This window comes from Dermacentor silvarum, chromosome 1, assembly GCF_013339745.2.
Source record: "Dermacentor silvarum isolate Dsil-2018 chromosome 1, BIME_Dsil_1.4, whole genome shotgun sequence".
In the NCBI taxonomy this organism is placed as follows: Eukaryota; Metazoa; Arthropoda; class Arachnida; order Ixodida; family Ixodidae; genus Dermacentor; species Dermacentor silvarum.
Window position 1 is genome coordinate 42,478,012 of NC_051154.1, and position 14,429 is coordinate 42,492,440.

The following is a 14,429-nucleotide window of genomic DNA, read 5'->3' on the forward strand; positions in this document are numbered from 1 at the left end:
CTTCATCGAGAAACGCGTCAATTCGGACATTGCGTTCCTCAACGATTTACTTGAGCAACTTGAGGATGGCGTACCACTGGGTCTCGGTGCAGAGGAAGGCGAATGTGTTTGCAATCATCTAGCAGGTAGGCAAGCTCACATTCTTTCCGACCCTCAGCATGTCCAAACTCTACAATGAGCACCCGCTCGAGGCACGGCACCGCATGGTTGATGCCATAGCCAGCTACCTGCAAAATGCTTCAAATAACTGATTCCCATAGTACGTGGGATCTGTATAACTTTTTTTTGTTCAAGTGATGTTTCTTGGCAGCTCTATCTTGGGTGCCGTGAGCAAGATAGAAAGTGCGCTTACGCATGTGTGAGCTTCTTCCTTTATCCTAGAGCCTCTAAAACTTCTCTAGTAGTCTTTACATTAGAGCTGGCGACAACAGCAGTTCTATTGAATTTTGGCGCCCAGGAACACATTTTGCAGTGTGCAGTGAGGTTGCTAGGCACAACTAGCTGTTGCTTCTCTCCTCATTCTCTCCTCGTGCCCTGCATGACCAGCACATGTCGTATTCCTGCATTCTTAGGTTTGTTAGATTCAGAAAAGGTGTATGGCACCACAAACAAAAAGGTGCTGGTGGTGCCAGTTATGGTGTGCCAGGCTGCACCTTGCCTTGCACCCCGTGCAATCAAGCACGGAGGTGCAGGGTGCAGAGAAACCTGGCTGAATCGAATAAACCTCGTTTCTATATCAGGAAACTCCAATTTGCCTCCTTTTGAGAGTTCATGACTGAACTTAAGTCCCTTATATGCTCGCTCAAAAATTTTTTTCATTTAGAAATAAGGATGGGGGCTGCTAACTTTGATTCACGGCACTCTTAAAATAATCAAAAGGGGAATTGCCCCTACGTGCATCAAACAAGCCATTAAGGAATCATGCTACCACAGAATTGCAGACAGTTTGACAGCACAGATCAATACACTCCGGAAGAGTAGCTACGCGAAAGGGATGATTACGCACATCAGTAAAAAACTTTTAACGAACATGAAAAGGAAAGGAAAAAAGGAAAAAGCACCAGTTGATAAAACCAATAAACTGGTCTTTGAATCTGACGTCCTAGCGAAAATTCTAATTGAAGTTTGTATTAGTCTAATACAGTTTTGTATTAGGATACAAACAGTGTTGCGTGTCTAGTAATTTCTCTATTAGACTAATATGTCCTATTGGCCTCATACATATTGTTGCTGCTCTGTTATACAACATATATTGCTGGATTCTGCAGCTCTTGCTGGTGAAAGTTGATAAAAAATTAGACTAGGGGACCGCTCGCTTGCATGGAAAGGTGTTTCTAATTAATCACAGACTCATTAAGAATTCTGTTGCGCAATTGCGCAGCACACTGCATTCGCACGTTTGCATTAGTTTCAGCGCACTAAGCTACTGAAACTGGCAATCTTTCAGCGACATACACGAAAGCGATGTGCGCCTACATGGTCTTGCCAATTTTGCTTCACTGATGACGTTGCGGAACTATTCAGCCTCATCGCGATGAGTTGTTAAGGAAACAGCTAGTGTTTAAAGCACAGAAAAAAAAGTGAAGGAAAGAACAACCAGCCAATCTGCAAGGTAGAGTCATGAAGCCCGGTGGAGCTTACGAAGGACGGTGCAATAGCAGCAACTATATTTGTTTGCCACTGAAGTTTCGTTAGTCCCATATTTTCTGTTGAAGTGCACATAAGGTAAATGTTAAACTTGTAACGTAAATTGCCAACTTGATAGCGCATATAAAAGGCCGTAATATTTATTGACATCAAAGAGCGGTAGGTATCATACAAAAGGGAACACAGCGGGCGGAAAGAACATAAAACTGCAACCGTAGTCTGCTGCCGTAGTTGTGCACAGCACGTGTGCATTGGGGCTGCCTTGTCAGGGCGAGGTGTCATGCGAGGCATGCACATTAGTGAATGAACAATGTGCTCTTAAGGAACCCGTGGTGTTAGCACCTGTTTATAATCTTATTCGTGCAGTAGTTATTTGGATAGTTTAACCTGTGGATGCTGTTGTGACTTTAAAACAAAGCAAGGCAAGTGTTTTTACCCCAGCGCTTTGTGGTTCTATCAGCGTGCATCAATGTGTAGCATTTATCCTTGCACTGATTATACTGTAGCGGCAGCAGCATCAGCATCGCATAATAATTACGTAAACGCTCGAGAACACAATATGGCCCGGAGTAGTGCGGCTGCCATTGTACTGCTTACCACCCGCAGTACAATGGAATTGTTGAACGTTTTCACAGGCATCTCAAGGCATCCCTTATGGCGCATGAATCGTCGGAGAAGTGGGTTCTACATTTGCCTCTCGTCTTACTTGGCATCAGAGCCGCACTCAAGAGCGACCAAGGTTGCTCCTGTGCTGAGCTCGTCTACGGCACCCACCTACGCCTTCCATGCGATTTCTTTGTCGCCACCAGCAAAACACCTATGCCATCACCTGCCGACTACGTTGCCGAACTGCAAGATTTCTTCAGTCAGATACGTCCCGTGCCTACACATTCGCAAGAAGCAAGGTCTCCGTACGTTTCTCCCGCACTCACCTCTGCTACTCACGTTTTCGTGCATAACTATGCCGTGCGGAAGCCTTTGCAGCCACACTACTCCGGGCCATATTGTGTTCGCGTCTGCACGAGGCACGAGCGTCTCTATACCATTTGGAGGTAATTATTCTTATTTATGTTTATATAGTACAGTATAAAGGCTTCTTTTTTTTTTATCCCAATGGTCGACGTACTTCTGTACAATGCCATTAATTGGGCTGATTGCTGCGCGTGTTGTAGCAATGACATATCTGTTTCCAACAATACTGTGGTAGATTTCTGCCTAGAGCTGTTCCTTAGCTGCCTACAGTTTCGATGTAATGCACTTCTTATGTTGATTTTGTGTGATTTATAATTGTTCTGTCTTGTCAGGTGGCGGCATTTTTCATAATGATAAACATTTTTAGCTAGCATATCCCACTTTGACCTAAAGTTAGTTTGGTAATTGCGGAGCCACATTATAATTTGGAATGTTCTGTCTTGTCAGGTGGCGGCATTTTTCATAATGATAAACATTTTTAGCTAGCATATCCCACTTTGACCTAAACTTAGTTTGGTAATTGCGGAGCCACATTATAATTTGGAAGCAAATATTGCCAGCTTAAACGTTCAGTGGCAGAACTAGCAACCCTGCTTTTACATGATTTTATGTGTGTATTTTGGTGCCCAGGTTTTTTAACAACTTTCTCAAAAGGATGTCCTCTGGTTGAAGTTGACGAAAAGCTCTGACACATAAGATTCCTGACCTGGTGAAGTTCTCGAAAAAGAAATCTGTAAAAATACATACATGCTAAAAATTCCTGAAAAACTTCGTTATAAAGAGGATTTTTATATGCAGGTTCGGCACGAAAATTCGAAAAATAAACGCTTACCGTATTTACTCGATTCTATACGCGCACCCGTTTTCGTCGAAGCACTCATCCTTGGAATGTCACACCAGGTACTGTATGCGTGGACGCGTGTCGTTTCGCACAAGCGCAAGGCGTCGGAAACGAAGAGCGAGCGACACGATGGCGTCGTATAGTGTCACCTAGTGTTAGGTTAGTGAAGTGAAGTGCAGAGACTTGCGCAGGTAACCAAAGAGTGGCGCTGCCAACGGAATGAAAAAAAAAAAGAAAGCGTCTTTTTTTTCTTCGGCAACATAAACTGGAAAAGGAGATTGCCGGCTTGGCGACTAGGCCAGCTGCAGCAAGCGGGGGGGGATCAGGTTTGAATGAAGGGAGGCGGAAAGGTCCCGGCCGCGGCGGCAAGATCGCCGGGTCAAGGGATGCACGCCCGCCTCCCGCGCGCTCGCACGCACGCCCGCCTCGCAATCGCCGTGAATTTGAGCGCGCCAAGCGCCCCGCCGTCGCTTCGCATTCCGTCGCAGCGGAGAAGGTGCTTCCAGTTGGTGCTCGCGCAAATATGCCAAATTTGGGGCGAAATCTCTAGGTTGTTGGCGGGGAAAATTCTTTATTTCGAGGGGGTCTCTCGCTGCCACTTAGTTACGTAGAGGTCTCAAATACATGTGCTTCCATGGAGTAACAGCGGGGAATATAAAAACTTTGTTATATCCAGGAATTCGTTATATGGAGCTTCGTTATAAGCAGGTTTAACTGTAAATGCTTCTAGCAATTTTAGCAATTATACCTGTTCTTCGTTCTGTATATGGTGCATTGAAACATTTTCTTTCACACCAACAGATCTATTAGACTAGCACACTAATAGACCCGTTAGACAAATACACCAATACCTATTAGACTAATACACTAATAGACCTAATAGACTGTATTAGTGTCAATAATTCTTTCCGTACCGCGCCTACTGGGCATCGTTAGCCCGCTATTGAACACCACTTGCGAGACCTTTTGCGCCACTCACGAACATACTGCGCTATCGGACGTGAAGGAGAACTATATTTAAGTTTTCTAAGCAGTTCGCTTTTTCCCCGCCAGGCGGTGATTTTTAAATGCACTTAGAAGTTTCGCGATCGTCAAAGTAGAAAGCAAAAATGGCCACCTCCGAGAGCAGCGTGCGAGCTTCTGAAGATTCTGCTGTATCCGCGGCTGATTTTATTGATGGATTGAGCAGCAGCGAGTCTGAGGATGCTGCTTTTTCGTCGGGCTTTGACTCTGAAAGCAACGACGACGCAAACCAGCCCAGAACATCGGCGGCCGTAGCCTGGCACACCCAGCTGTAGTGCTGGCAGTTAAATTTTTGTAGCAGAATACCTGTTCAATGAAAAATGTAGATTTTTTCGGAGATGATGCCTATTAGACGGCAATACATTTTTTATATCTCATAACGTTCGTAACATTTTTTTCTTAGTAGATACAAGCGTGTCTTTGCAAACTTTGTTAAATTTTATCCCACAATCTTGATTTTGGCAATTTATATATTTTTTTATAACATACATTTTGTTAATAAAACTTTTATGCATGAAAAGTGCATTCATTCTGCTTTTGTTTATGTATTACATAAAATATTGAGTGTAGTAGTTCCTTCAGAAAAAAAAAAATCTGCTGTAACCTACAAAACCACCTATTTTCCCCATGGTAGGGAAAGAGATAACTTAATAGGCTATTAGTTTTCGTATTAGAATTTTTGATAGGGCATGCACAAGTTTTTGCACAAATTTAGAAAAATTGCTGGCAGATATAGCATTAAGGTGCTTTTCTCAGCTCCACAATAGCTCAAGTGCATGTGCAAAAAAGGTCAATGAAAAACATAACCATGAGCCTGGCCAGCTTCAACGTCAGCACAGGGTTAGGTTCATGAAATTTTCAAAGGGCATATAGAATATAGTATATAGAATTGCACTTTCACGTGGCAGAGCATACATCGCACAGACAGGGTGCTGCCTCAATGAAAGATTAAAAGAACATAAATATATGAGCCAACTGCTTGTTGTGTTGCTGCGCACTGCAAAATGTGTTCTTGCACAACAAAATTCGAAAGAACTGCTGCTGTCGCCAGCTCTAATGAAAAAACTAGGGAAATTTAAGAGGCTCTGGGGTAGGGGAAGAGGCTGACGCATGTGTAGGTGCACCTTTTACCTTGCTTGTGGCACCCAAGGTAGAGCTGGCAAGAAACGTCACTTAAAAACGAACGAACACCTGGCGATAGTTAACCATTCTCTGCATCCGCTGTTTCATCGTGTCCTTCCACTTCCAAGGTATCCACATCTTTTTGTTGTCTTGTTAGCCTTGGCATCTGCACATGCTCAATTCACTACAGCCCATATAAGGGCACCGGTTCATCGACAATAAACCATTTGGTAGTTTGCACTCCCTCGTCCTGTCTGGTGAGTATTTGTGTCACTTACCATGATTAGTGTTACTCAGCACAGTTCAAAATGAATGAACACTCAAATAGCTTTCAACTCTCCAGCAGAGTCAACACAATGCACTGAGGTTTTCATAGTAAACTTATAATTGCCAATAAAGCCATTCATAACATCACAATTCAGGTTCCTCTGAAGTAACATCCTCCCTCTATCCTGTAGTTCATTTCCACATCTCATTACAAAAGACATATATTTGCCATATTACCAAAAAGGTGATCTTTTTTGTGGAAATAAGAATTATTGAAACTCAACTGTGTAGACAGTTCAATTCTGTCACATCAGCTGGGTTAATTGAAAAGCAGAAATGACTTGCACAATAAATTCCAGCATGATGCTAGCTCATTGAGCATTCACCAATCAACTTTAATATTATTCACTTAAGTGCACATGTCCCAAATGAAGAATTGAAGCCGAACAGTAAATAAGTCATGTCGATTTACCAGAAATCTCTTGCACTTAGCTCTAGTTTTAAGGAATCTTGTTACGAAGCACTGCAACAGCACTGTCTTCAAATTCCGGGGCGAAATGCACTATGTTCCAGTTAACACTGATCAATACTGGAAAAATGCAGTGCAGGTAAGTGTTAACTGGAACATCAATACATATCAGATTGAAGGTGAAGTGCTCGTGTGTATACAATTACTTGTGCCGTCTTCTCATGCTACAGTTAAATATTGTCAGCCTTTGTTGACACGATCAGACAGCTTTAGTATCTGAGATGATTGCCCTTTTTAAACACTCCGTGGCCTACACAGATGCAGAATGAAAAGTGAGAATAGTCTATTTCATGAGCCCAACATACTCTAAAGCTCAAGTCGCTTGCAGCTATGAGACAGAATCACCAGGTAGTACAGGGTGCTGCATATTGCACTGCGTATAGTTTGAAAAAAAGATTTTGCACTCACTGCTGCACTGTTCTTGCTCAAATTGTGCAGAAGGATCGCATGTTGGAATCTTTGTCGTTCAGTATAACACTTGCCACAGTTAATTGCCAGGTTTTTAAGAAGGAAGTGCAAATTTGCCTTCGCTTATGGGCTTGTGTAGCTACCTGCTGGCGGCTACAGAGAGCAGCCGGTCAGGGAGGTTTGCCACGTGTTGCTCGCTCCTGGAACACGCAATTGCCCTCCATGAAATGCTGCTTTCTGCAGCTGCCGGCAGGTGGCGACATAACTTTATGCTTGCTCCGTTGGGGCAGCAGTGCATCCCTATAAATGCTGGCAAATCTGAACTTTTTTCTTAAAAACCAGGCAATTAACTGTGGCAAGTGTTGCACTGAACGATGTAGATTTCAATATGTGATCCTTTTGCAAAGTTTCAGCAAAAACAGTGTAGCAGTGAGCACAAAACCTTTTTTCTTTTTAACATACGCAGCACCCTGTACATTATTACTTGAGCTGCAGGCCATAGTCAGCAATAGTCGCAGAACCTAGCTTGTGAATGGTATACAAGATTCGTGAATTGTGCAACACAGTCAAACATGAAGGAAACAGTGCAAGAGGCAGCTAGCCATACAAAAAAAAGGCACAAAATCTATTCCTTTGCAGTGCCCTTCTAAAGCTTTTTCACACTGTCTTCTTCTTGCAAACCCACACTCAATGCTACTAGCCCACTCTGCAGTCTCAATACAGTCAAGGATCTCAAGCAAATCACCATCGCAATGTGCTTCTGTGAACAGAAACATACACTTTACAAGGACAGGAACATATTCAAAACGACTACAGCTTAGCAAAAACATTCTCTCTTCACACCTGAAGCCCTACCTAATTACCCTTTTTAAGTGTATCTTTTTTTTGATCAAATTAAGGTATTTCCGCTGACATGTGTTTTGATTTTGTGCGTCTGTTCCCCTCCTCACAGCTCTTCATGGGCAGGAAGTATCTCCACAGGCATCGAGCCTGGGCAGCTCCTACACTTTCTAGCACTAAGGCATAGGCATGATCGAGGACTTTAGATTTATAAGGTACCATGAACCATAACCTTAAAATTTCATATCTGTTTCTACCTGGCAAAAAATAGCTAAAAAGTCCAGCCTAACTTACCTGCCAACTATGTGCATGGGCTTAAGGATAACAAGTTTCACAAGTAACTTCTCTAGCACTTGCATGAAGCACTACTTTCCACCATGTAGTACCCCCAACAAATTCCCCACCATAGAGAAAAGGGGGGGGGGGGGGGGGGGCTGCAAAATGCATACATATGCTTGCACAGTCCACTTCATAATAAAGTCATACGATTAAGCTTACCGGCCTTCTTCAGGTTCAATTTTCTCCATCTTCAACTTCAAGGTGTCAAGAAACCTTCCGACATCAAGTTCCTTGGACGGATCTAATGAAAGTGCGAGCTGAATGGCCAAGCATACCAGTGCTGCTGCATTGTATCCCAGATGATGTGCATGTGTCAGCTTGCTTTGCTTCTGTGCTATCTAGATATAAAGAGAATTACCATGTTTGAATATGCTGTAGCGAATAACATACTTGCAAAACTGTGCTCTTTAGAATTTGTAAAATTTCTGTGGATATGACAAGGGGGAGAAAGGGAAGCGAGGAGTATAGTACATAGCTTTATAAAATTTGCTCTGAGCACATGTTTTTTGTTGGATATATACATACTTTATTAATCATTTACTTTTAGATGCAGCATACAAGCAGCAGCTAACTTAGAGCAACAAAGATTGACAATATTTTTGTACCATGGACTCAGCGACTCTGCTGTTGCCGATTCCGCTTGGTTTAGTTACTTGTCTAAATAAGCGTGCTTGAAACAAGTAGCCCTCTGGTCCATGGAGTCCTGCGCTGCTACAAGAAGATGACGCCAGTACTACCATAATTTCCTTTTTGCATGCATTGTTTGCAGTCTTGTGCCATCCCATTTGTCAACAGCTTGAAAACATTTTCACGAACACAATTCATTTTTCATAAAACTTGTTGCAACATTTGTAAACTCAAGCAATGGGCCTACATTCATAAACTTTATAAAATATTAGGGAGCTGGCCAGGTATAGAATAAGATATATATCCCTATTACCATTCACAGGTGCCTACTTTGAGAGAATTCAGGAGACAGAGCGCTCCTGCAGAACAGCAGGAATCATAGGCATCTATCACAGGGAGGCTAGAGTCTGAACTCTGCTTATTTGGCACATGTGTCAAACATATTAGTGTTCCAGCACAGCACTACCATTCTATCGTAGTCCCCACAACTGCTCTTTAGCCAACTGTCAGATCGTGTGCTAGCTGAGCTACACCAGGTACATAAGTGACAGGGATTAGTTAGCATTCACTTGGTACCTATACCGTAATATATACTAATTGCCGCTATGAGGATGCACACAAAAGCACACATGGAAGATAAACAATGGAAAACAAAGTGATGGATCGAGCCACCAGTGTCATCGCGATTGTTTCCATTGTGTCTGCTTTCGCGGTGTCCCTGCAGCGACAATCTTGTATAAAGTATTGCTTGTTCTCCGCCGCTATTTTTGAGGCCCTCCCCCGTTATATCCCACCTATGTCCTCATAGAACTGTGCAACAATCTATTAGCCCAGAGAATGACCTACAGGGGAGCTGCGAGCGCCGCTCACGTGACGTCAGGGCACGGACCTGTCATCTGCTGCAATTTGGGCAGCGTCTGGGCGCCTTCTGCAGTGTTACCGTTTTTTCGCTCCTGTTCCCTATGCTTGTATACTTACGACGGTCCTCTCAAATATATTTTAACGACGTGATCATTCGCAAAACTTTTTTCAAAAAGCTTATTTCTCATATGACAATATATTTCTCAATGGCAACACTACAGTGCCAGCCAATGGAGCTCAGACCAGCCCATTGCGGGTTTTTCATGCGCGAATCTACACTTTGCTGTGGTAGCTCACGTGATCAAAACTCAGCGCGAAGTCCTATTCTAAAGTGAAGAGTTTTAGAATAGGACTTTGCGTTTGTAGATAGCGTCTTGCGCATGCAGCGCCACTACGGCATCAAAGAAAAGCTGTTATATAAATATCAAAATAAAATATACCATATTATGATAAGAAGAGTAATTTAAACTAGCATGTTTTCGTGTTTAATTACAATTTAGAGGTTATTCTATTAGCAGCAAGCAACTTGTTGCGCTTAGTTTTGAGTAACCAACTTTGCGTGCCTTCACCAGCCAAGTTGATCCGTGTTAGGCCTACGAGCCATGAAATCGACAATCGTATTTGGAATCAGTGGCATCTAATGAATCAATGTTCATTACACATGTTAGTTGAGAGAAAGCAATAACCACAGCCACTTCTATCTTACGAACTACACGCGTTACCACGAATCGAGCCCAGTTTAGTGCTGGGTTAGTGCCATCACTGCAATGGGTGCCACCGTGTTCATTGACACAAAGCTTTTGGTGCTCCTGCTTAATCAGTGAAATAGCATGTCTGACGCAAAACCCAAATGCAGTTTGCATCTCGTGCATGCGCAGTGGCTTCGACATTATTTCTTTGAGGCCCCTATTCTATAACTATCTCCAAAGCTTCAAAGCATCTCAAATGAAGCCATTCAAGAATATTTCATCAGAATAAATATGCAACTTGAGCTCATTATCCTGCACCCTCAGCTTTATCAAAGCACACAACACTTCTGAATTACCCATTTTTCATAGTCATCTGCAAGTTCTAGAAAAGACAGGATGCTACAAGTCATTCTGTGCCCCCTTCAGCAGCCCTGAAGCAGGTCACTGCCTCCTTCAGAAAAAGTCTGCATGGTACTACAAGATTGCATGCATGCAAGAAACTAAATTCAAATTCATCATACACCTTAGTTGTTCACTACAGCGCAGTAAAAGCTGGAACAGAAAATCAATTCACACTGTAACAAAGTCGACGGGTATTGCGGTGTCAAGATTTGTATTGCAAATGCACATACCTGAACTGCTCTCTCCTCATCTCCGTAGTAGTACAATGAAACAGGCGCAACCCGCATAGCAGCACCATTTCCATAGGAGCCGGTGCCATCAAACTGTTCTTTAGCAGGTGCGTAAACATCTTCATACTTGTCCTTGGCTAGTGCAGCGAACACCCTTCTGACTTTAGGACCATATTCACCTTTCACATCCTTGTTATGATAGAACTCTTCAGTGAACCTGCAGAAAAAGTGCTCATAGCTAGTCCACAAAACACACCACTTTTCACTTTTGCAAACTTAAATCAGTTATTTTTTTGCCTTGAAATTTGGCAACAATAATAGGTCACATTGAAGTACAACGTCTGCTGCTATGCTTCCAAAGTAGTGCAGCATTCAGAAATGGCCAGAAAGTCCTCAAGGCAGAACTCATTGTGCTGCAACACTAACCACGGCCTTCTGCTGAACGCATATACGATTATATGTACAGTTGTGGTCAAGAGTTCCCCAGGCCACCGTGCTAGCGAATACGTTGGCCTTCAGACAGGTGGCGGAGCTCCTGAATTAACTTGGGCACTTGGTAGCTGTGGATGGTGAAAAACTGTGTTCCTTTGCTAACCTCGGAGCTGCCAGAGCCAACTGCAAGTCCCGCTACATGGCACAATGTCAACATGTTCGCACAGACTGTTGCCTGAAAATTTTTGATAAGGGACTGTATACTTGACAACCTGTGAACTTAAAAATTCATTTAAAAAATCCCATGGATACAAGTGGACATGCGGAGAGGGAGGGGTGAATAGCATTCATTCTTTTTTTATTTCACCCTGAGCACACACACCTTTTGTGGGATACACAGGTATTTTATTAATTATGATTTATACCTTTAGAAACAGCACGCAAACAGCAGCAAATTTGGAACAGCCGATACCAAATAGCAACAGATCAATTTAAAATCGCAGTACCTTTTTCAGGGACAGTGCTGTTGCCGATTTGGTCTGCTTCAAGAAGATGTTGGAATAAACTTGTTCGAAGCAAGTACCGCTCTAGCATATGTTTAGTGCTGCCACAAGAGGGCAGTGCAGGTACCATCCTAATTTTTTTTTTTTTTGTATGCATTTTTTTTTTCAATGCTGCGACATCTCATCTTACACCCCCTCTTGCAAGCAAAATTAATTCTTAGCAAAACATCACACAACATTCGTAAAATCACAGAACAAGTCAAAATTCGTAAATTTTATTTAAAAATTCAGGAGTTCCTAAGTATGCACGTGTGAAAAGACTAGTGCGAGACCTTCCGCACTGCCAAGTTATTATTAGTAAAGATTCCAACTGCATAAGTGTTGAAGCAGCAACGTCTGTTGATTGTACCATGTCAACCAAGCATAAAACAGTCTTGACTCATGTCATAACCGAGGTTCCATGTGCTGGTCGTCACTTTTGGTGAAATCCGGCATATGTGTTGACATTTTTTATTAATTTGTGTTTATTTTAAACTTCTCTGCTGTCTAAAACATTAAGTTGCAATTTGCTTTAGTGCTAATCGCCAGAAAACCATCGCATAATATATTGTGGCATTGGCTCCAGCATGCATGCATGCAGGGGCAGCAGCACACTCATAAGTCAACATTCCCTTAACCCTTTAATACTGGCAAAAAAGCCAAAAATGTGCTAAGAAAATGACTTTTTTATTGCACATCTGGATAGCAAATTTTTAACAAATTCTAAGCATATATGATTTGGGGGTAGTAAATTTACAATCTGTCTGAAAATGCACCAATGAAAATATATGGGCACCGAGGAGATGCCCATATATTTTCTTTCACTGCCGCGCTATATCAAAACTGTCGTCGTAGTCATCAATATCAGAGTCACTGCAGGGATGATTCTATAGCACTGAAAACACTGACATAACTCAACGCTTACATGCAGAAAAACATAATCTTTGGAGCTTGACGACATCATCAAATGAAAGACGCACTCTCGCAACGGTGTGTTTCCGTTTTGTCAATGCTGCATTTTCCTGACAGGCGTGCGCATGCGTGGGTTGCAAGAGAAAAACGTAGGGATTGTGCCTAGGTACTATGGACGCAGACACACTTTTGCATGTCCCTAGCCGAGCACTGCACAACCACAGATAAATACTTTGGGATAATCTCTCCCTCTGTTCATCTTTCGTGGCATATTGGTCACAGGATCGCGCTCATGATTTGGAGGTTAGTTGTTCAAATGCATGTTCAAAAGTTTCTTTTCCATTGTGTCTTTTTTTAAAAATTTATATCGGATTATTTAATTTCCCAGAATGGATACCAAGAGAAGGGAAGTGCAGTCGAGGACGGCAGAAAACCAGGTGGGATGATGAAGTTAGGAAATTCGCAGGCGCAAGTTGGAATACGCTAGCGCAAGACAGGGGTAATTGGAAATCGCAGGGAGAGGCCTTCGTTGTGCAGTGGACATAAATATAGGCTGATGATAATTTAATTTCCCCTTTCACTTCTGCAGTAGTGAAGGGGCTTCACTTCTGCGGTAGGTAGAGTTACTCAAATGATGGTTTTCATAGCCTTTGCGATAAATCACGACGGCCATTGTCAAAAGCTCTAAATTTTTCTGCTTAAGAAATAGTGTTCCAACTGTACAGCTTATTCTCATGACGTCACGTATCACTTCTAGATCTCAGCTGAAGTGATTGTCAGCAATAACACTTACATCTAACTCATCGCGGTAGCCCAGTGTCTATGGCATTATTGCACTGCTGAGCTTGAGGTCACGCGTTCGAAGCCGGCCAGGACGACCACTTTTCAATGGGAGCGAACCGCACAAACGCTCATGTACTTAGATTTAAGTGCATGTTAAAGAACCCCAGATGGTCAAATTATTCGGGAGTACCCCTCTACGGCGTGCCTTATAACATGGTTTTGACACATAAAACCCTAGTATATTTTTATTTCATTTTACGCAGATTCTGCAGGCGTCGCTGCTCTGATTTGTTGTCTTCAATCATTATTTCCAGTATTCCTAAATGGAAAAATAATAGCTGCATAATTTTACTCCTGCAAGAAATAGAATTTTTCAGCGATATATTAATATTATCACATGTATTTAGGATTCAGGAAAACCAGTTTTTTAGAATATTGTGCTCTCTTTTAATACAAAGACAACCACAATACCTTGTTCCCAGCCTACACGTTTATTTTTCAGTCCTATACAGTAAAACAATTGCCGTATAATTCTACAAATGCAATCCCCTTATGCGACTTTTTACACTTGTATTATTCTCATATATTTAAAGAGGTACACCTGTGAATAAAAGTAGACTAGACGGCCAGGGATTGCGCAATAATTGCGAATTTCTCCCTCTGCCTGTGAATGTAACTTAAAAGTGAGGACTACAATCCACACTTGGCATTGCAATCTTTCCATTGTACTTGTCAATTTCAGTTTAGGCATGTTATTATGAAGATACTCAATTTTTTTGGCAACCCTGTGGTCCGTATACTTTTGGTCACAGGTGCACATAAATTGCTGTTTACACATAATTACAGCATACCACATTATTTACAAGTATGTTTTAACTCTTCCCGTGCCGCGCCCATAGGGCATCGTTAGCTCGCTATTGATGGTTTGAAACGCCGCTTTCGAGACCTTCCGCGCCGCTCACG

At 42.4% G+C, this 14,429-nt stretch overlaps 1 protein-coding gene across 9 annotated transcripts in view; it reads right to left on the reverse strand.

Annotated features, from left to right (window-relative positions):
* LOC119461611 (ADP-ribosylhydrolase ARH3-like) overlaps positions 1-14,429 on the reverse strand; it is an 80,117-nt gene that overhangs the window by 12,175 nt on the left and 53,513 nt on the right. For 8 of the 9 annotated variants that reach the window (XM_049667088.1, XM_049667081.1, XM_037722978.2 and 5 more), the window contains 2 exons: positions 10,798-11,014; positions 8,148-8,326 (listed from right to left, as the gene is read on the reverse strand). In XM_049667088.1, the coding sequence (XP_049523045.1) occupies positions 8,148-8,326; positions 10,798-11,014 (396 nt within the window). Of the gene's footprint in view, positions 1-8,147; positions 8,327-10,793; positions 11,015-14,429 lie in introns of all 9 variants that reach the window. The other variant, XM_049667078.1, reaches the window with a different exon arrangement.